The following is a 23,751-nucleotide window of genomic DNA, read 5'->3' as shown; positions in this document are numbered from 1 at the left end:
TTGGTGGATGAATGAGTGGATTTAGAGAAGGAAGGAAGGGAGGAAAAGAAAGGAAAGGGAAGAGAAAGAAAGGAATGGAAGGAGAAAAGGTGGAAGAAAGAAGGAAAGAGAGAAAGGGAGAAGAAGGGAAGAGATGAAGGAGAGAGCAAAGAAGTGAAAGAGGGAGAAAAAGACTGTTAGCAGGTAAGTTTGCAGGAGGGTAAGGTCATATGAAAAGTAAAGGAAAATTTTAAAGGTGATTAAAGATAGACTGTGCACAGTTTTAAAAATGAGCTAGACAAATATGGAGTCATTATGTCATACCCATGAAACTAATATGTCAATTATATCGCAAGTAAAATTTTTAAAAAATTTAAAACTTAAAGCAAAATATAAATGAATAAAAATAAACACAAGCATTCAGAAGTTAAAGAGAGAGCAAAAAGGCTGATTGGTTTCCTCTAGGAAGTGGGGAGCCATTCACTGTCCATGTGCAGGGGAAAGACATCTGTTTAAGGAAATCAGCCTAGAGCACTGCAGAGGGTGGAGGTGATTTAAGCAAGGAAAAGACATGGGAAGTCATTAAGAAATCTCAACTCCAGTCCCACTCCAAAAGATCCAAAGTAAACAAAATGGGAAATTGGATTATTTTCTTTTTTTCTTTTTCTGGCTATAAAAGCCCGATATGAATTTCCCAGACTCTGGCTTTATCAGTGTTATCCAGAGAACATACTCAAATACAATAAAGGACCCCTAGGAACTGTATTATAGGAGCAACATGGAATTCCATTGGGAAAATTCTTGGATTGATGTCTAAGTTCTAGGATCACAATTTACTATACCTCCCAAGCTTTCCTTCTCAATGGTGGTGCAGTGAATATCCATTGTCTGCTTTTCTGCCTTCAACCTGAATGTCTTATTCAGCCTGCAGTTCGTAACCCTTAGTGTTTCAATGGCTAAAAAACAGAGAATGTTTGGTCAACAGCAACATCCACTTGCCCACCTGTTCCAATGTGATAATCCTCTGCACTGGACACCAAAAGGAAAAGCCCGCACACTCATGGGAGCAATTACTTCTGATTAGTGTGGGAAAAAAATGGCCAAATCCCATGGGCATTTAGCCAAATTGAAAAAGTGAACTAGGAATTAACCAGGCACCTTCACTCTTTTCTTTTTTATTTAAATTCAATTAGCCAACATATATAGTACATCATTAGTTTTTGATGTGGTGTTCAATGATTCATTAGTTGCGTATAACAGCCAGTGCTCATCACATCATGTGCCCTCCTTAATGCCCACCACCCACTTACCCCATCTCCCACCCACCTCCCTTTCTGCAACCCTCAGTTTGTTTCCCGGAATCAAGTGTCTCTCATGGTTTGTCTCCCTCTCAATTTCTTCCCATTCAGTTTTCCCTCCCTGCCCCTATGATCCTCTGTGCTTTCTCTTATATTCCATATATGAGTGAAATCATATAATTGTCTTTCTCTGATTGACTTATTTCACTTAGCATAACACCCTCCAGTTCCATCCATGTTGTAGCACATTATAGGTATTCATCCTTTCTGATGGCTGAGTAATATTCCATTGTATATATGGACCACATCTTCGTTATCCATTCGTCTTTTGAAGGGCATCTCAGATCCTTCCACAGTTTGGCTATTGTGGATATTGCTGCTATGAACATTGGGGTGCAGGGCCCCTTCATTTCACTACATCTGTATCTTTAAGGTAAATATCCAGGAGTGAAATTGCTGGGTCATAGGGTAGCTCTATTTTTAACTTGTTGAGGAACCTCCATACTGTTTTCCAGAGTGGCTGTACCAGCCTCCATTCCTACCAACAGTGTAAGAGGGTTCCCCTTTCTCCACAACCTCTCCAACATTTGTTGTTTCTTGCCCTGTCCATTTTTGCCATTCTAACTGGTGTAAGGTGGTATCTCAATGTGCTTTTGATTTGAATTTCCCTGATGGCTAATGATGATGAACATTTTTTCATGTGTCTGTTAGCCATTTGTATGTCTTCTTTGGAGAAGTGTCTGTTCATGTCTTCTGCCCATTTTTTGACTTGATTATTTGTTTTTTTAGGTGTTGAGTTTGAGAAGTTCTTTATAGATCTTGGATATCAGTGCTTTGTCTGTAGTGTCATTTGCAAATATCTTCTAGTACTTCTCAACCCAGAGAGTACATTAGAATCACTTGGGGAGATTTAAAACCTGATGCTCAGGCCTCATCCCCAAGTGGGCCTTCTATCGGTATTTTTTTAATGTCCTATATGATTCTAATGAGCGTCCAATGCCAGGAACCACTTGAATGAGCATGGTAGAGAGACTAAGATGGCATTCCATGATCCTCACCCCGGTCTTGTGGTATGCAAGTCTTGGGGAAGTCCTTCCCTTTAACTGTAGGCTAGCCTGACAACTTGCTTCTAAGCAACAGAATATGGCAAAAGTGACAGGATATTGTGCTCATTATTATATTCCATAAGATAGTAACTCCCACCTTGCCAACAGACACTTTTTTGCTGACTTTGATCAAAGAAGCTGCCCTATAGAGTGGCAAGGAACCCAGGGAGGCCTTCAACCTCCAGCCAGCAAGAAACCAAAGCCCTCAGTCAAACACTCCACAAGGAACTGAATCCTGTCAACAATGATGTGAGCTTGGAAACAAATTCTCCCTAGTTCAAGCCTTTAGATGAGGCTCTAGTTCCAGCCAACACTTTCATTGCAGTCTTGGGAGACACCCCCAAGCAGAGTCTTCAGCTAAGCCATGCTCTGACTCCTGACCCATGGAAACTATGGATTATAGATGTGCTGTTTATGATCACTTGTTATGCAACAATTGCTAACTAATACACTCACCTGGAGTAGGTTTCTCTGAATCTCCATAATTATAGATGGTGTATACTTTCTTTTCCTTGCTGATCTATATTTCCTTGAATGTTTATAAGAAATAGAGAGAAATCTCCAATCCAAAATTAAAGCCACACCCTATTCATTTTCTCTGTCATTGTAGTATCTAATGAAATTGGCTACCTCCAAACTTTTGACTGTGGGTCCATGTAGAAAAAAATCAAATCCATGAAATCCAAAATTTTACCAGGCAGTGCACACTGACAATTTGTGTACTGGTTAGGAGAAGAATGTGTACTCAGACCTAGGTGGAGAGTCTGATTCTTTACTCTTACACCATTTAGGAGGCCAGGAACTCATGTACTTTTTCTGGGCCTCAGCCCCTATTATAAAATAGAGGTAATCATGCCTACACTCCAGCACAGCTAGGAGGATTTTGTGAGATGATATGCAAACTCGCTAGAACAGAGCCTGGCAACACACAATGGGAGCTGTGCTTACCATCCTTGTGATTCCTTACCCATAAAAGGCCCGTCCACCGTCTCTGTTTCTTTCATATTTCTGGATGCAGCTGCAAGGACAGCCTTCTCCATAGTCTGCATGTACACTGTCACTAGCCTTGCTTTCTCTTTGTGATTTCCAATGGGTAATTGGGAAGTGAAGTTTGTGAGAAAACAGTAAGAGTTCCCGATTTCCTGTTAGAAACAATCATTGTAAGATGAACGGGAGGCTTTGCAAGGTCAAAGTCCTTTAATCAAACAAATTTGAGCTTGTGTTTTGGCCAAAAAAATCTTCCAATAGCCGGGAGCCCAGGATCCAGCAATGTAAAATCAAAAGCATGCTGGTTTAATACTTATTCCATAATAAAACCATTTTCCTTCTCTTAGACTTTTGTGGTACATTTTTCTGGGTTGGGAGAAGATTTTGGTTTTCATTGCCTTTCCCCAACATTTTGCCATGTGATAACTTCAAAATTAAATTTGACAAGAAGCACAAAAGAGGAGGTATTTACTCTTACTGACAGAGGTTTGAGGGAACTTAAAGCTTTTCTGGGACCATCCCACACCCTTCTATGCACAGACTCCAAAGGACCTGTATGAAATGAAATTCCCCTGAATTGGCAAACCCCAGTTGAGCCCAATTCTGAGAATCTTCGTGTGCCTCATCTCCTAAGAAGGGAAGTCTCAGTAGACTCAGTTCCTTAGCATATCTTTTAATACTTTCCAGGATTATAGTAGTGTTTGGTTTTGATTTGGTTAAGTATCCATCTACATTGGTCAAAGATTCCAAAGTTGTAGTTATGTAGGATGAGTTTCAACACCTCATGTACAGCATGATGGCTTTAATTAAGAATACTATATAATAGGGATGCCTGGTGGCTTAGTTGGTTAGGTATCTGCCTTCGGCTCAGGTCATGATCCCAGGGCCCTGGGATTGAGTCCCACATTAGGCTCCTTGCTCAGTGGGGAGGCTGTTTCTCTCTCTGCCTGCTGCTCCCCCTGCTTGTTCTCTCACTCTCTGACAAAAAAGTAAATAAAATCTTCTAAAAAAGAATACTATATAATATACTGTACATTTGCTAAGAGCTTTCAGGTACTCTCACCACACACACATAAAGGTAAATGTGAGGAATTGGATATGCTAATTAGCTTGACTGTATTAATCATTTCATTATGTATATTTATATCAAAATATCATTATGCACTCCCTGGATATATAAAATTGTTATTAAGACATTTTTTATTATGTTCAGTTAGCTAACATATCATTAGTTTTTGATGTAGCGTTCAATGGTTCATTGGTTGCTTGTAACACCCACTGCTCATCACAACATGTGCCCTCCTTAATAAAAACTCATAGAGATGAGTTTTTTGGAGCAGTTTTAGGGCAGTGAAACTATTCTGTTTGATACTATAATGGTGGATACACGTCATCATACATTTGACAAAATTCACAGAATGGACAGCATCAATTGTGACACTAATGTCAACTCTGGCCTTTGGGTGACATTGACATGACATTGCAGGTTCACAAAAGTATCATCTGGTGCCAGATAGCAGGGGAGGCTCTGCTTGTGTAGGGGGCGGGGATATATGTGAACTCTCTATTTCTGCTCAACGTTGTTGTGAACCTAAAACTGCTCTAAGAAACAAAGTCTACTTTAAAAAGGGGTGGTGGTGGAGAAGACATCCACCTGCACCTGGAGCCAAAGGAAAGGAGCTCAGACCTTCAGGGACAGAACAGTGTTTCCCTCTCCACAGCTGCGGGACAGCTTTGCAAAATGGGTGCAGATCTGTCTGCTGTTGTCCTGAGAACTGCTCACATTTAACTAAGAGAGAAGAAGAAAAGGAGGATTTGTTATTTTTCCTTTAATCAGCTTTGGCTGGTTGTCTAGTAGTTTTTATAGATGAGCCTCAGATACGTACGTTATTTTTTTCCTAATTTTTAAAATTTAAATTCAATTAATTAACCTATAATGTATCATGATTTCAGAGGTAGAGGTCAGTGATTCATCAGTCTTATATAATATCCAGTACTCATTACATCACATGCCCTCCTTAATGTCTATCACCCAGTTACCCAGTTACCGCATCCCCCCACCCCTCCCCTCTCCAGCAGCCCTCAGCTTGTTTCCCATGATTAAGCATCTCTTATGGTTTGTCTCTCTCTCTGATTTCATCTTGTTTTATTTTTTCCTCTCTTTCCCTACAATTCTCTGTTTTGCCAAACACATACTTTAAAACTGGTCACCAAAAGAGCTTTGGCACCAACGAGCCATGCGACCTTGAAAAAGTCATTTAAATCTCTCTGGGCCTCAGGGTCCTTAATTAAAAACAAAAGAGTTCAGAATATATGGTCTTTACATTTTCCTTAGGCAGTAAAATTCCTTGATTAATTATATTGGGGGACCAATGATGTACACTGCCAATCCAGCCAATGTTTCTTCTTTCTTTAACAAGTCCATTGAGATATATTCACCCATAGGACTCATCCATTTATAAAGTGTATAATTCAATGGCTTTTAGTGTATTCACAGATTTGTACAACCATCACCACAACTGCAATCAGTTTTAGGGCATTTCAACACCCTCCCCTGAAATCTGCATCCCTGAGCAATCACCCCCAATCCCTCCATCCACCCACCCCTTAGTCCCTGGCAACCACTAGTCTACTTTCTATGTCTTGGGATTTGCCTATCTGGACAGTTCATATAAAAGGAATCACGCTCTCTGTGACCTTTTGTGTCTGACTTCTTTCACTGAGCATCATGTTTTCAAGGTCCATCCATGTTTGTAGCATGTGTTAATGCTTCATTCCTTTTTATGGCTGAGCAATAGCCCATTGTATGGATGGACCACATTTCTTTTGTCCACTTATGAGTTCACTGGCATGTCAGTCATTTCCACATTCTGGCTCTTGTGAATAATGCCACTGTGAACACTGGTGTACAAGTTTTTGTGTTGGTATGTATTTTCCATTTTCTTGGGTAAATACCTAACAGTGGAATTGCTGAGAATATAATTCTATGTTTAACTGTTTGAGGAGCTGCCAGGCTGTTTACCAAAGCAGGTCCATGGCTTTCCTTTCCTGTCAGCACGGATGAGATTTCTGCTTACTCTTCATCCTCACACCTTGATGACAGCCTTGTTAGATACCCCATGGCAACACATCCAGCAAAGCACTCCCTGGATTTCTGACACATAGGAATTTGGAGACAATAAATGTTGTTTAAGTCACTAAGTTTTGGGGTCACTTGTTACATGGCAACATATATTGAATACACCTGCACATTAAGGTGAGGTATCCCTCCCTACATCACCCACTCTATTCTTTAAATGGTCTCCTGTACACTTGTGCAAGCAGAGTGCAAACCCATGAAGTGGTGAACCTTACCTGCTTTTGACAGTTCTGGAAAGTTGGATCACTATTGTCAAAGTTAGAGCAGGTCACATGGTTGACTTCTAGGACAGAAAAGAGATAAGGTGAGTTAACAACATAGGTTCATCACAAGAAAGAAGGTGCCATGTCTACTTTAATTAGGAGACATTTATCTCCATAATCTTGGAGGATCCCATAATTCCAAAAATAAAAAATGGGAATCCAATTTTGCTTTAGTTTTTAAGTAGTTGGGAAGGTTGTAGCTTGGCCCCTAATAGGGCTTTTAAATATAGGTTTCAATTGGAGGGAAGATGGAAGGTGGAAGAATAGGGGATCTGTGTTTCATCTGGCCCTTGAATTCAGCTAGTTATCTATCATATCATTCTGAACACCTGTAAATTAAACCTGAGATTTAGGAAAAGAATTGCTGCAATTCTACAAATAGAAAAGTGACCACCGAGCGGGAGGAAGCAAGATGGTGGAAGAGTAAGGGACCTCGTTTCATTTGGTCCCTTGAATTTAGCTGGATAACAAATCATTCTGGACACCCATGAATTCAGCCTGAGATGTAAGGAAATATATTTGGAACACTACAAGTAGAAAAGAGACTGCTTTTTGCAAAGTAGGAGGTATGGAGACATGAATCTGAGGGGAGATATCAGAAGACAAACGGAAGGGGGAGGGGGCCTCTATAAGCTGGCTACCAGAAAGTGATAGAGCCCCTGGGGTAAAATCAGAACCCCTAGAAATCTGCTCCAGTGAGAGATATCCTTGTTTGGATAGGGAACATTCCTCAAGTTCATAAAATCCATCTATGAAAAACCCACAGCAAATATCATCCTCAATGGGGAAAAGCTAAGAGACTTTCCCTTAAGATCAGGAACATGTCAAGGATGCCCACTCTCACCACTATTGTTCAACATTGTACCAGAAGTCCTGGCAACAGCAATCAGAAAAACAAAAAGAAATAAAAGGTATTCAAATTGGCAAAGAATAAGTCAAACTCTCTCTTTTCACAGATGACATGATACTTTATGTGGAGAACCCAAAAGACTCCACCCCCAAATTACTGGAACTCATACAGCAATTCAGTCATGTGGCAGGATACAAAATCAATGCACAGAAATCAGTTGCTTTCTTATACACTAACAATGCAACTATGGAAAGAGAAATTAGAGAAACTATTCTATTTACAATAACACCAAAAACCATAAGATACCTCAGAATAAACCTAACTGAAGACGTAAAGGATCTATACTCTAGGAACTACAGAACACTCATGAAAGAAACTGAAGAAGACACAAAAAGATGGAAAAATATTCCATGCTCATGGATCAGAAGAATAAACATTGCTGAAATGTCTAGGCTAGGGGCGCCTGGGTGGCTCAGTTGTTAAGCGTCTGCCTTCGGCTCAGGTCATGATCCCAGGGTCCTGGGATCGAGCCCCGCATCGGGCTCCCCGCTCCGCGGGAGGCCTTCTTCTCCCTCTCCCACTCCCCCTGCTTGTGTTCCTGCTCTCGCTGTGTCTCTCTCTGTCAAATAAATAAATAAAATCTTTAAAAAAATAAAATGTCTAGGCTACCCAGAGCAATCTATACCTTCAACGCCATCCCGATCAAAATTCCAATGACATTTTTCAAAGTGCTGGAACAAACAATCTTAAAATTTGCATGGAATGAGAAAAGACCCCGAATAGCCAAGGAAATGTTGAAAAAGAAAAACAAAGCTGGGGGCATCACGTTGCCCGATTTCAAGCTATATTACAAAGCAGTGATCACCAAGACAGCATGGTAATGGCACAATAACAGACATATAGACCAATGGAACAGAATAGAGAGGCCAGATATGGACCCTCAACTCTATGGTCAAATAATCTTTGACAAAGCAGAAAAATATGCAATGGAAAAAAGACAGTCTCTTCAATAAATGGTCCTGGGAAAATTGGATAGCTATATACAGAAGAATGAAACTTGACCATTCTCTAACAGCATACACAAAGATAAACTCAAAATGGATGAAAGACCACAATGTAAGACAGGAATCCATCAAAATCCTAGAGGAGAACATAAGCAGTAACCTCTTCAACATCAGCCGCAGCAACTTCTTTCAAGATACATCTCCAAAGGCTAGTGAAACTAAAGCAAAAATGAACTTTTGGGACTTCATCAAGATAAAAAGCTTCTGCACAGCAAAGGAAACAGTCAACAAAACTAAGAGGCAACCCATGGAATGGGAGAAGATGTTTGCAAATGACACTACAGATAAAGGGCTGATATCCAAGATCTATAAAGAACTTCTCAACCTCAACACCCAAAAAACAAATAAGTCAAAAAATGGGCAGAAGACATGAGCAGAAACTTCTCCAAAGAAGACCTACAAATGGCTAACAGACACATGAAAAAATGTTCATCATCATTAGCCATCAGGGAAATTCAAATCAAAAGCACATTGAGATACCACCTTACACCCGTTAGAATGGCAAAAACTGAGAAGGCAAGAAACAACAAATGTTGGAGAGGTTGTGGAGAAAGGGGAACCCTCTTACACTGTTGGTGGGAATGCAAGTTGGTACAGCCACTTTGGAAAACAGTGTGGAGGTTCCGCAAAAAATTTAAAATAGAGCTACCCTATGACCCAGCAATTGCACTCCGGGCTGTTGACCCCAAAGACACCCCAAAGACTACCCCAAAGATGTAGTTAAAAGAAGGACCATATACACCCCAATATTTCTAACAGCAATGTCCACAATAGCCAAACTGTGGAAAGAGCCGAGATGCCCTTTAACAGATGAATGGATAAAGAAGATGTGGTCCATATATACGATGGAATATTACTCAGCCATCAGAAAGGATGAATACCCAACTTTTGCATCAACATGGATGAGACTGGAGGAGATTATGCTAAGTGAAATAAGTCAAGCAGAGAAAGTCAATTATCATATGGTTTCACTTATTTGTGGAACATAAGGAATAGCATGGAGGACATTAGGAGAAGAAAGGGAAAAAGGAAGGGGGTGAATCGGAGGAGGAGGCGAACCATAAGAGACTATGGACTCCAAGAAAAAAATAACTGAGGGTTTTAGAGGGGACGGGGTGGGGGGATGGATTAGCCTGGCAACCGGTATTTAGGAGGGAACATACTGCATGGAGCACTGGGTGTTATAGGCAAACTGTGAATCCTGGATCACTACATCAAAAACTAATGATGTATTATATGGTGACTAACATAACATAATAAAATAAAATAAAATAAAATAAAATAAAATAAAATAAAATAAAAAAGAGATATCCCTGTCTGAAAGGTGCTCAGGGGATGCAATGGGCAGAATTCTAGGTGGGTCAGTGTGGTCTCAGGATCCCAGGAGTCACAGAACTAATGGGGGTGTCTGAACTGATAGAGTGCCCAAGCATTGGAACGGGGAAACTGGTTACAGTCAGGGAGCCCAGGAGGGGAATCTTAACTTAGGTTGCCACAAACCATGAGTTGGGCCAATGGGGTGACTGCTCTCCGCCTGAGCATCCTGAAACGTGTGCACTGTCTGCCATCCCCTGGGGGGGGTGTTAAACAGGTGCAACCATGACCAGGCAACAGCTCTCAGGGGTGCGGCCCCAGAAAGGACAGTAGGGTGACAGCCATATCCCATGGGAGTGGTGGAGTGGGTACGTGCACGAGCCCATGACTGCTCTCAGCCCCAGGGCACACAAAGGGCAGTAACACAGGTCCCTCAGACTCCCCCTAGGAGGACTGTTATGAACACCCACCACAGGAGTTGCAGTTTGGCACACACAAAAGTGAAGACTGTTTGTCCAGGAGGGTTTACTGAAGAGTGGGGACTGCGATCTTTCAACTCTGGGTCTGGAGATTGGGGCATGCCCATTTTTATTCTGATCCTCTAAAGAGTAATGGAAAGCCTTCAGGGAACAAAGCCACAGAGAGGACCAGCTTACATTGAGCCCAGCCCCCTGGGAAGGGGAGGTGAACTAGGCCCAGGAAAAGACACCTGAGAAGCAGCACAGCAGGCCCCGCCCCCAGAAGACAAACTGGAAGAACAGGTACACAACTAGTTTACGGATCTCACAAGACTGTAAAACTCCAGCACTGGGGGAAAATAATATATAGAACTCGAGGTTTTTCTCATGATTCGTTTATCTTTCAGTCTTAAATTTTCCATTTCTTTTTTCCCGTTTCAACTAGTTTCTTATTTTATCAACTCTATGTTTTTATGTTGCTTTTTAACTTTATTTTTTACATCTACATTTTATAGAGATGTGCTTCATTTTTGGCTTTTTTGTACTCTATATAATTTTATTTTTGTATATATATGTTTTGCTTTCTTTGCAATTTTGGGATTTAGTGTTTTCTAACACACAGACCAAAATTCACCCAGGAACAAGTGGATCACCCTGCTTTGTTCACCCTGTGAGATTATAATCTCTTCCCCCGCTTTTTTTTTCTTTTTGTTTTGTTTTCTCTTGTTTTTGTTTGCTTTTCTGTTTTGGTTTCTGACTACTTTGGATTTGTCTAGTGTGTATTTTGCTTGGGTGGTGATTGATATTTTTTATTCTGCTCACTAGCTCACCCATTCTTCTCTGGGGAGAATGACTAGAAGGATGAATTCAAAACAAAAGAAAGAACCAGAAGCAATGTTCTCTGCCACAGATCTAATCTATATGGATATAAGTAAGATGTCAGTGATGGGATTCAGGATAAGAATAATAAAGTTAATAGCTGGGCTTCAAAAAACCATAAAATACAATAGAAAATCTCTTAGTGCAGAAATGAGGTCTAATCAGGCCTAACTTAAATATGCTATAATGGAGATGCAGTCTATTGGATGCTGAAACAGGGTGAATGAGGCAGAGGACAGTGTAAGTAATCTAGAAGACAGGCTGATGGAAAGGAAGGAAGTTGAGGAAAACAGAGAAAGACAACTAACAGACCATGAAGAAAGGCTTCGAGAAATTAATGATGCCATGAAACGAACCAATATCAGAATTATTGGGGTGCCTGAGGGTGAAGAGAGAGAGAGGGGGCCAGAAAGTATGTTTGAGCAAATCATCGCTCAGAACTTCCCTAATCTGGGGAGGAAATAAGCATTCATGTCCAAGAGGCAGAGAGGACCCCTCCCAAAATCAATAAAAATAGATCAACACCCTGACATATAATCGTGAAGTTTACAAATTTTAGAGAAAAAGAATCCTGAGAGCAGCTTGAGACAAGAGGCTCCTTACCTACAGAGGGAGGAACATCAGACTAAACATCAGAACTATCCACAGAAACCTGGCAGGCCAGAAAGGGTTGGCATGACATATTCAGGGTAATAAATGAGAAGAACATGCAGCCAAGAATACTCTATCCAGGGCGCCTGGGTGACTGAGTCGTTAAGCGTCTGCCTTCGGCTCAGGTCATGATCCCAGGGTCCTGGGAGTGAGTCCTGCATCAGGCTCCCTGGTCCGTGGGAAGCCTGCTTCTCCCTCTCCCACTCCCCCTGCTTGTATTTCCTCTCTCACTGTCTCTCTCTCTCTCAAATAAATAAATAAAACCTTAAAAAAAAAAGAATACTCCATCCATCCATGTTAATGTAAAAGTTGGGTATTCATCCTTTCTGATGGCTGAGTAATATTCCATTGTATATATGGACCACATCTTCGTTATCCCTTCATCTGTTGAAGGGCATCTCAGCTCTTTCCACAGTTTGGCTATTGTAGTCATTGCTGCTATGAACATTGTGGTGCATATGGCCCTTCTTTTCACTACATCTGTGTCTTTGGGGTAAATACTCAGTGGTGCAATTGCTAGGTCAAAGGGTAGCTCTATTTTTAATTTTTTGGGGCACCTCCACACTGTTTTCCAAAGTGGCTGTACCAACTTGCATTCCCACCAACGGTGTAAGAGGGTTCTCTTTTCTCCACAACCTTTTTAATATTTGTTCTTTCTTGCCCTGTCCATTTTTGCCATTCTAACAGGTGTAAGGTGGTATCTCAATGTGCTTTTGATTTGAATTTCCCTGACGGCTAATGATGATGGACATTTTTTCATGTGTCTGTTAGCCATTTGTATGTCATCTTCAGAGAAGTGTCTTTTCATGTCTTCTCCCTGTTTTTTGAGTTGATTATTTGTTTTTTGGGTGTTGAGTTTGAGAAGTTCTTTATAGATCTTGGATACCAGCCCTTTATCTTAGTGTCATTTGCAAATATCTTCTCCCATTCTGTGGGTTGCCTCTTTGTTTTATTGACTGTTTCCTTCGCTGTGCAGAAGATTTTTATCTTGATGAAGTCCCAAAAGTTCATTTTTGCTTTAGTTTCACTAGCCTTTGGAGATGTATCTTGAAAGAAGTTCTTGTGGCCGATGTCATAGAGGTTACTGCCTATGTTCTCCTCTAGGATTTTGATAGATTCCTGTTTCACATTGAGGAATATTACTCAGCCATCAGAGAGGATGAATACCCAACTTTTACATCAACATGGATGGGACTGGAGGAGATTATGCTAAGTGAAATAAGTCAAGCAGAGAAAGTCAATTATCATATGGTTTCACTTATTGGTGGAACATAAGGAATAGCATGGAGGACATTAGGAGAAGGAAGGGGAAAATGAAGGGGGCGGGTAATCGGAGGGAGAGATGAACCATGAGAGACTATGGACTCTGAGAAACAAACAGGGTTTTAGAAGGGAGGGGTGGGGGTTTGGGTTAGCCCAGTGATGGGTATTAAGGAGGGCACATACTGCATGGAGCACTGGGTGTTATAAGAAAACAGTGGATCGTGGATCACCACATCAAAAACTAATGATGTACTGTATGGTGACTAACATAACATAATAAAATTAAATTAAATTAAAAAAGTACTTTATCCAGCAAGGCTGTCATTCAGAATGGAAGGAGAGATAAAGAGATTCCAGGACAGACAGACTAAAAGAATATGTGACTACCAGGCCAGCCCTGCAAGAAATATTAAGGGGATCCTGTAAGCGAAGAGATAGCCAAAGAGTAACATAGACCAGAAATAAACAGACAATCTACAGAAACAGAGACTTTACAGGCAATATAATGGCACTATGTTCATATGTTTCAATAGTTACTCTGAATGTAAATGGGCTATATGCTCCAATCAAAAGACACAGGGTATCAGATTGGATAAAAAAAAGCAAGGCCCATCTATATGCTGTCTGCAAGAGACTTATTTTAGACCTAAAGACACCTCCAGACTGAAAGTGAGGGGTGGGGGGTGGAGAGCAATTTATAATGCTAATGGAATTCAAAAGAAAGCTGGGTAGCAATCCTCATATCAGACAAATTAGATTTTAAATTAGACTGTAGTAAGGGATGAAGAGGGACATTATACCATACTTAAAGTGTCTATACAACAAGAAGACCTAAAAATTGTAAATATTTATGTTCCTAACTTGTGAGCAGCCAATTTTATCAACCAATTAATAACCAAATTAAAGAAACACATTGATAATAATACAATAATAGTAGGGGGCTTCAACACCCCACTCACAGCAATGGACAGAACATCTAAGCAAAAGATCAATAAAGAAACAAAGGCTTTGAATGACACACTGGACTAGATGACTTCACAGATATATATAGAGCATTCCATACTAAAACAAAGAATACACATTCTTCTCGAGTGCATATGGAGCTTTCTTCAGAATTAGATCACATACTGGGTCACAAATCAGGTCTCAACCAGTACCAAAAGATTGGGTTTATTCCCTGCATATTATCAGGCCACAGCTTTGAAACTTGAACTCAATCACAAGAGGAAATTTGGAAGGAACTCAAATACTTGGAGATTAAATAGCATCTTACTAAAGAATGAATGGGTCAACCAGGAAATTAAAGAAGAATTTTAAATATTCATGGAAACAAATGAAAATGAAAGGACAACTGTTTAAAACCTTTGTGATATAGCAAAGGCAGTCCCAAGAGGGAAGTACAAGACTTTCTTGAAAATTCTCAACATTTTTGAGAAAAGTCGCAAACACAAAAGCTAACCTAAAACCTAAAGGAGCTGGAGAAAGAACAGCAAATAAAACCTAAACAATTAAGAGAAGAGAAATAATAAAGATCAGAGCAGAAATCAATGAAATAGAAACCAAAAGAAGAGTATAACAGATCAATGAAAATAGAAGCTGGTTCTTTGATAGAATTAATAAGATCAATAACCCCCTTGCCAGACTTATCCAAAAGAAAAGGGGAAGGACCCAAATTAGTAAAATCATAAATAAAAGAGGAGAGATCATGACCAACATCAAGGAAATACAAACAATTTTAAGAACATATTATAAGCAACTATATCCCAACAATTAGGCAACCAGAAAGAAATAGATGCATTCCTGGAAACTTATAAACTACCAAAACTGAAATCTGTACGGAAAGCTTGCAGGGAACAAAAGCTCCTGAGAGCAAACCTGAGCAGATTACTTAGCCCAGTCCCGGCAATGGTGGGGCAATTCGGCCTCTGGCAAAGACATTTGAAAACCATGGCAAAAGGCCTCTCCCCCAGAAGATCAGCAAGAACAGCCAGCCAAGATCAAGTTTACCGATCAATGAGAACAGCAGAACTCCAGTGCTAGGGGAATACAGCACATAGAATTCATGGCTTTTTCCCCCTGATTCTTTAGTCTTTCAAAGTTAATTTTTTAAATTTTCTTTTGTTGAATTTTTCTTTTTCCCCTTTTCACCCAATATCTTAACAATCCTTTTTAAAAAATCTTTTTTATTTTTCATTTTTAGAGTCATATTCTATCCCTTCATAGTAGTTAACCTTATTTTTGGTATATATATAAGTTGTTCTCTCTTTAAAATTTTGGGATACAGTTTCTTCTAACAGACCAAAATATACCCTAAGTCTCTGGTGTATGGCTTTGTTCTAGTCTCCTGCTTGATCACATTCTCTTCCTTTTTCTTTTTTAATTCCACTTCTTCTTTTTTCAACCAACTTATCAATTCCTTTTATAAAATCTTTTATAATTTTCATCTTTACAGTCATATTCCATCCCTTCATCGTATTTACCCTTATTTTTGTACATATATAAATTTTTCTTTCTTTAAAACTTGGGAGGCAGTTTCTTCTAACAGACAAAAATACACCCAAAATCTAGTGTGTGGCACTGATCTATGCACCAGCCTGATCATATTTGACCATATTCTTTTATCTTTTTCTTTTTTTTCCTTTTTTCTTTCTTTCCCTTTCTTTCCCCCTGGATTCAGGTCTCTTCTGATATGTTTAGTGTATATTTTTCTGGGGACGTTGTTACGCTGTTAGCATTTTGTTCTCTCATTCATCTATTCTCCTTTGGACAAAATGACGAGACAGAAAAAATTACCTAAAAAAAAAAAAACAAGAGGCAGTACCGACTGCCAGGGACCTAATCAATACAGACATTAGTAAGATGTCAGAACTAGAGTTCAGAATGATGATTTTAAAGATACTAGCTGGGCTTGAAAAAAGCATGGAAGATATTAGAGAAACCCTTTCTGGAGAAATAAAAGAACTAAAATCTAACTAAGTCAAAATCAAAAAGGCTATTAATGAGGTGCAATAAAAAATGGAGGCTCTAACTGCTAGCATAAATGAGGCAGAAGAGAGAATTAGTGATATAGAAGACTAAATGATGGAAAATAAAGAAGCTGAGAAAAAGAGATAAACAACTACTGGATCATGAGGGCAGAATTCCAGAGATAAGTGATACCATAAGATGAAACAATATTAGGATAATTGGGATCCCAGAAGAAGAAGAAAGAGAGGGGCAGAAGGTATATTGGAGCAAATTATAGCAGAGAACTTCCCTAATATGAGGAAGGAAACAGGCATCAAAATCCAGGAGGCAGAGAGAACCCCACTCAAAATCAATAAAAATAGGTCAACACTCCAACATCTAATAGTAAAACTTACGAGTCTCAGAGACAAAGAGAAAATCCTGAAAGCAGCTCGGGAGAAGAGATCTGTAACCTACAATGGTAGAAACATTAGATTGGCAACAGACCTATCCACAGAGACCTGGCAGGCCAGAAGGGACTGGCATGATATATTCGGAGCACTAAATGCGAATGATATGCAGCCAAGAAGACTATATCCAGCTAGGCTGGCACTGAAAATAGAAGGAGAGATAAAAAGCTTCCAGGACAAACAAAAACTAAAGGAATTTGCAAACATGAAACGAGCCCTCCAAGAAATATTGAAAGGGGTCCTCTAAGCAAAGAGAGAGCATAAAAGAAACATAGGCTAGAAAGGAACACAGACAATATACAATAACAGTCACCTTACAGGCAACACAATAGCACTAAATTCATATCTTTCAATAGTTACCCAGAATGTAGATGGGATAAATGCCCCAATCAAAAGATACAGGCTATCAGATTGGATAAAAAACAAGACCCATTGATATGCTGTCTGCAAGAGACTCATTTTAGGCCCAAAGCCTCCCCCACATTGAAAGTGAGGGGGTGGAAAACCATTTGCCATGCTAATGGACACCAAAAGAAAACTGGGGTGGCAATCCTTTTATGAGACAATTTAGATTTTAAACCAAAGACTATAATAAGAGATGAGGAAGGACACTATATCCTACTTAAAGGGCCTACCCAACAAGAAGATCTCACAATTGTAAATACCTATGCCCCTAACATGGGAGCAGCCAATTATATAAGCCAATTAATAACAAAAGCAAAGAAACACATCGACAAGAATACAATAATAGTAGGGGACTTTAACACCCCCCTGACTGAAATGGACAGATCATCTAAGCAACAGATCAACAAGGAAATAAAGACTTTAATGAAAGACTGGACCAAATGGACTTCACAGATATATTCAGAACATTCCATCCCAAAGCAACGGAATACACATTCTTCTCTAGTGCCCATGGAACATTCTCCAGAATAGATCACATCGTAGGTCACAAATCAGGTCTCAACTGGTACCAAAAAATTGGGATCATTCCCTGCATCTTTTCAGACCACAGTGCATTGAAACTAGAACTCAATCACAAGAGGGAAGTCAGAAAGAACTCAAATACATGGAGGCTAAAGAGCATCCTACTAAAGGATGAATGGGTCAACCAGGAAATTAAAGAAAAATTAAAAAATTCATGGAAAATCAAAGGCATCCAAATCAGCAAAGAAGAAGTCAAACTCTCTTTGCAGATGATATGACACTTTATGTGGAAAACCCAAAGAACTCCACCCGAAAACTGCTAGAACTCATACAGGAATTCAGAAAAGTGGCAGGATATAAAATTAATGCACAGAAATCAGGGGCATTCCTATACACCAACAACAAGACAGAAGAAAGAGAAATTGAGTCGATCCAATTTACAATTGCACCCAAAACCATAGGATACCTAGGAATAAATCTAAGCAAAGAGGCAAAGAATCTGTACTCAGAAAATTATAAAAATACTCATGAAAGAAATTGAAGAAGACACAAAGAAATGGAAAAACGTTCCATGCTTATGGACCAGAAGAACAAATATTGTGAAGATATCAATGCTACCTAGAGCAATCTACGCATTCAATGCAATCCCTATCAAAATACCATCCACTTTTTTCAAAGAAATGGAACAAATAATCCTAAAATTTGTATGGAACCAGAAAAGACTCCGAATAGCCAGAGGAATGTTGAAAAAGAAAAGGAAAGCTGGCGGCATCACAATTCCGGACTTCCAGCTCTATTACAAAGCTGTCATCATCAAGACAGTATGGTACTGGCACAAAAACTGACACATAGATCAATGGAACAGAATAGAAAGCCCAGAAATGGACCCTCAACTCTATGGTCATCTGATCTTTGACAAAGCAGGAAAGAATGTCCAATGGCAAAAAGACAGTCTCTTCAACAAATGGTGTTGGGAAAATTGGACAGCCACATGCAGAAGAATGAAACTGGACCATTTCCTTACACTGGACACAAAAATAGACTCCAAATGGTTGAAAGACCTAAACGTGAGACAGGAGTCCATCCAAATCCTAAAGGAGAACACAGGTAGCAACCTGTTCGACCTCAGCCACAGCAACTTCTTCCTAGACACATCGCCAAAGGCAAGGGAAGCGAGGGCAAAAATGAACTATTGGGATTTCATCAAAATAAAAAGCTTTTGTACACCAAAAGAAACAGTCCACAAAACCAAAAGACAACCAACAGAATGGGAGAAAATATTTGCAAATGACATAACAGATAAAGGGCTAGTATCCAAAATCAATAAAGAACTTATGAAACTCAACACCCAAAGAACAAATAATCCAATCAAGAAATGGGCAGACATTTTTCCAAAGAAGACATCCAAATGGCCAACAGACACATGAAAAAGTGCTCAACATCGCTTGGCATCAGGGAAATCCAAAGCAAAACCTCAATGAGATACCACCTCACACCAGTCAGAACGGCTAAAGTTAACAAGTCAGGAAACGACAGATGTTGGCGGGGATGCGGAGAAAGGGGAACCCTCCTATACTGTTGGTGGGAATGCAAGCTGGTGCAACCACTCTGGAAAACAGTATGGAGGTTCCTCAAACAGTTGAAATTAGAGCTACCATACGATCCAGCAATTGTACTACTGGGTATTTACCACCAAGATACAAATGAAGGAATCCGAAGGGGGTACGTGCACCCCAATGTTTATAGCAGCAATGTCCACAATAGCCAAACTGTGGGAAGAGCCAAGATGTCCATCGACAGATGAATGGATAAAGAAGAGGTGGTATATATACACAATGGAATATTATGCAGCCATCAAAAGGAATGAGATCTTGCCATTTGCAACGACGTGGCTGGAACTGGAGGGTGTTATGCTGAGTGAAAGAAGTCAATCAGAGAAAGACATGTATCATATGACCTCACTGATATGAGGAATTCTTAATCTCAGGAAACAAACTGAGGGTTGCTGGAGTGGTGGGGGGTGGGAGGGATGGGGTGGCTGGGTGATAGACATTGGGGAGGGTATGTGCTATGGTGAGCGCTGTAAATTGTGCAAGACTGTTGAATCACAGATCTGTACCTCTGAAACAAATAACGAAATATATGTTAAGAAAAAAAAAAGAAGAAGATAGCAGGAGGGGAAGAATGAATGGGGGGAAATTGGAGGGGGAGACGAACCATGAGAGACGATGGACTCTGAAAAACAAATTAAGGGTTCTAGAGGGGAGGGGTGGAGGGATGGGTTAGCCTGGTGATGAGTATTAAAGAGGGCACGTTCTGCGTGGAGCACTGTGTGTTATGCACAAACAATGAATCATGGAACACTACATCCAAAACTAATGATGTAATGTGTGTTGATTAACATAACAATAAAAAATTAAAAAAAAAAGAAAGAACAAAAACCATATGATCCTCTCATTGGTGCAGAAAAATCATTTCACAAAATACAGCATCCTTTCTTAATTAAAACTCTCCACAGTATACGGATAGAGGGAATATACCTCATTATCATAAAAGCCATCTATGAAAAGCCCACAGTGAATATCATTCTTAATGAGGACACACTGAGAGCTTTTCCCTTAAGGTCAGGAACATGACTAGGATGTCCAGTCTCACCACTGTTCAACATAGTACTAGAAGTCCTAGCCTCAGCAATTAGAAAACAAAAAGAAATAAAAGTCATTCAAATTGGCAAAGAGGTCAAACTCTCACTCTTTGCAGATGATATGATACTCTATGTGGAAAACCCAAAAGACTGCACCCCAAATTGCTAGAACTCAACAGCAATTCAGAAGGTGGCAGGATACAAAATCAATGCACAGAAATCAGTGGCATTTCTATACACTAACAATGAGATGGAAGAAAGAGAAATTAATAAATTGATCCTATTGGGTTGCATGAGTGGCTCAGTTGGTTAAGTTCTGCCTTCATGTCAGGTCATGATCCCAGAGACCTGAGACTGAGTCCCGCATAGAGCTCTCTGCTCAGTGGGGAGTTTATTTCTCTCTCTGCCTGCTGCTGCCCCTGCCTTTGCTCTCTCTCTCTGACAAATAAATAAATAAAATCTTTTATGAAAAGAATTGATTCCATTTTCAATTGCATCAAATACCATAAGATACTTAGGAAAAAACCTAGCCAAAGAGGTAAAGGTTCTGTACTCTAAAAACCACAGAACACTGATGAAAAAAAATTAACAAAGACACGAATAAATGGAAAAATTTCCATGCTCATGGATTGGAAGAACAAATATTGTGAAGATTTCAATGCTACCCAGAGCATTCTAAATACTCAGTGCAATTCCTATCAATATACCATTGACATTTTTAAAAGAGCTGGAACAAATAATCCTAAAATTTGTATGGAACCAGAAAAGACCCTGAATAGCCAGAGGAATGTTGAAAAAGAAAACCAGAGCAGGTGGCATCACAATGCCTGACTTCAAGCTGTATTACAAAGCTGTCATCATCAAGACAGTATGGTACTGGCACAAAAACAGACACATAGATCAATGGAACAGAATATAGAGCCCAGAAATGGACCCTCAACTCTATGGTCAACTAATCTTTGACAAAGCAGGAAAGAATGTCCAATGGAAAATGGACAGTCTCTTCAACAAATGGTATTGGGAAAATTGGACAGGCACATTCAGAATGAAACTGGACCATTCTCTTACACCATATACCAAAGATAAATTCAAAATGGATGAAAGACCTAAATGTGAGACAGGAATCCATCAAATCCTAGAGGAGAACACAGGCAGCAACGTCTTTGACCTCAGCCATAACAACTTCTTGCTAGACACATCTCCAAAGACAAGGGAAACAAAAGTAAAATTGAGCTATTGGGACTTCATCAAGATAGAAGCTTCTGCACAGCAGAGGAAATAGTTAACAGAACTAAAAGGCAACCTATGGAATGGGAGAAGATACTTGCAAATGACATATCAGATAAAGGGCTAGTATCCAAAATCTATAAAGAACTTATCAAACTCAACACCCAAAAAAACAAATAGTCCAGTCAAGAAATGGGCAGAAGACATGAACAGACACTTCTCCAAAGGAGACATACAAATGGCCGACAGACATAGGAAAAAATGCTCCATATTCCTTGCAATCAGGGAAATACAAATCAAAGCACAATGAGATACCACCTCATACCAGTCAGAATGCTTAAAATTAACAAGTCAGGAAACAACAAATGTTGAAGAGGATGTGGAGAAAGGGGAACCCTCTTACCATGTTGGTGGGAACTCAAGCTGGTACAGCCACTCTGGGAAACAGTATGGAGGTTCCTCAAAAAGTTCAAAATAGAGCTACCCTATGATGCAGCAATTGCCCTACTAGTTATTTAGCCTATAGTTACAAATGTAGTGATCCAAAGAGGCACCTGCACCCCATTGTTCATAGTAGCAATGTCCACAACAGCCAAACTGTGGAAAGAGCCCAGATGTCCATTGGTAGATGAATGGATAAAGAAGATGTGAGACACACACACACACACACACACACACACACACACACACACACAATGGAATGTTACTCAGCCATCAGAAAGGATGAATACTTACCATTTACACTGATGTGGATAGAATGGAGGGCATTATGCTGAGAGAAATAAGTCAATCAGAGAAAGACAATTATCATATGGTTTCACTCATATGCGGAATATAAGAAACAATGAGGAGGATCATAGGGGAAGGGAGGGAAAACTGAATGGGAAGTCATCAGAGAGAGAGAAAATCCATGAGAGACTCTTAACTATAGGAAACTAACAGGGTTGCTGGAGGGGAGGTGGGTGGAGGGATGTGGTAACTGAGTGATGGGTATTAAGGAGGGCACGTGATGTGATGAGCACTGAGTGTTATATGGAACTGATGAATTGTTGAACTCCGCATCTGAAACTAATGATGTACTTACTATATGTTGGCTAATTGAATTTAAATTTAAAAAGTAAAATAAAATATAGGTTTCATTGTATCAATGATAATTTCTGTTTTACAAACGGTGTTGTGGGTATTCATGTGTTAGTGTTAGGAGACTGTAGGCATGGTCATCCATATGTGAGAATCCCATGAAGACATCCGTGTGCCATGCCAAGGTTGTAATAGCTCCTGAACATGAACATGAACATCACCCAAGAATGAAATCATAAACTGGGACCATGGTAAGTTTACAAGCTATCTGGAATTTCCCCCTGAGAATGCTTGAGAAACTATTGACTCACAACGAAGTGTTGGGTGGTTTTGAGTCCCCGCTCAGGGTAATGTATGAGTCTAGTGCAGGGTTCTGCACGTTGGCACTGATTCTTCAATGTGGGGGTGGGGAAAGGCCACCCTATGCACTGTAGGAGGTTGAGCAGTAGCACTAGCTTCTACCAGTAGATGCCATTAACACCCCCCAGTTATGACTATCAAAACTGTCTCCAGACACAGCCATGTGTCCCCTAGGAGACAAAACCACCCCCAGGGTAAAACCCACTGGTGTAATGTAAGGGCAGAGCCTAGGCTTTGCCTTGCAGACAACTGGGTTTGTGTTTTGACTGCTGTGTACTCTGAGTGACTTTGAGCAAATTTCTTAACCCCTTTGAGCCTTGGTTTCTTCATCAGTAAAATGATAATCATGATAATCATGTCTATTTTATGGCTGCTATGAGAATTGGATGAATTAGTGCATATAAAGTATTTAATACATTTCTAGACACACAGTAATAAACAGTCAGTAAATGGTAGCTATTTTTGATTACAGTGAAATCATACTCTGGACTGGTTTGGCATAAGTGATCAGCAGTGACAGAGCAAGAAATGAGTGTGCATAGTATGGGTGAATCCAGCCCACTGAAGAGATGGCCCCAGGGTAAGCCAGGATAGGAGGTTAGCCACAGCTGGGAGGTCAGCCCTCCTGGGTTCTGTCTTGCTTGCACTGTGTGACTGTCAATCCAGGGTTCTCAGCCTCATTGAGAATAGGATTTTTCATTCAAAAGAGCTAGCTAAGAATGCACATTTACCTTCCCTTTTTTCACTTAACCCCTGTGGGCAAAAAAGAACAAATAAGAATTGTTAAAATAAAGACAAATGCATAATAGTCCCCCAAATCCTGAAGAGTACCATCAACAGATCAAA

At 39.9% G+C, this 23,751-nt stretch overlaps 1 protein-coding gene across 1 annotated transcript in view; it reads right to left on the bottom strand.

Annotated features, from left to right (window-relative positions):
• LOC113916120 (adhesion G protein-coupled receptor E4-like) overlaps positions 1-23,751 on the bottom strand; it is a 98,777-nt gene that overhangs the window by 46,335 nt on the left and 28,691 nt on the right. Inside the window, exons 4-7 of the mRNA XM_027582015.2 lie at positions 6,725-6,792; positions 5,058-5,159; positions 3,351-3,525; positions 822-935 (exon numbers count right to left, since the gene is read on the bottom strand). Coding sequence (XP_027437816.2) covers positions 822-935; positions 3,351-3,525; positions 5,058-5,159; positions 6,725-6,792 — 459 coding nt within the window. The remainder of the gene's footprint in view (positions 1-821; positions 936-3,350; positions 3,526-5,057; positions 5,160-6,724; positions 6,793-23,751) is intronic.

This window comes from Zalophus californianus, chromosome 1, assembly GCF_009762305.2.
Source record: "Zalophus californianus isolate mZalCal1 chromosome 1, mZalCal1.pri.v2, whole genome shotgun sequence".
Classification (NCBI taxonomy): Eukaryota; Metazoa; Chordata; class Mammalia; order Carnivora; family Otariidae; genus Zalophus; species Zalophus californianus.
This window is presented reverse-complemented; position numbering and strand designations above follow the sequence as displayed.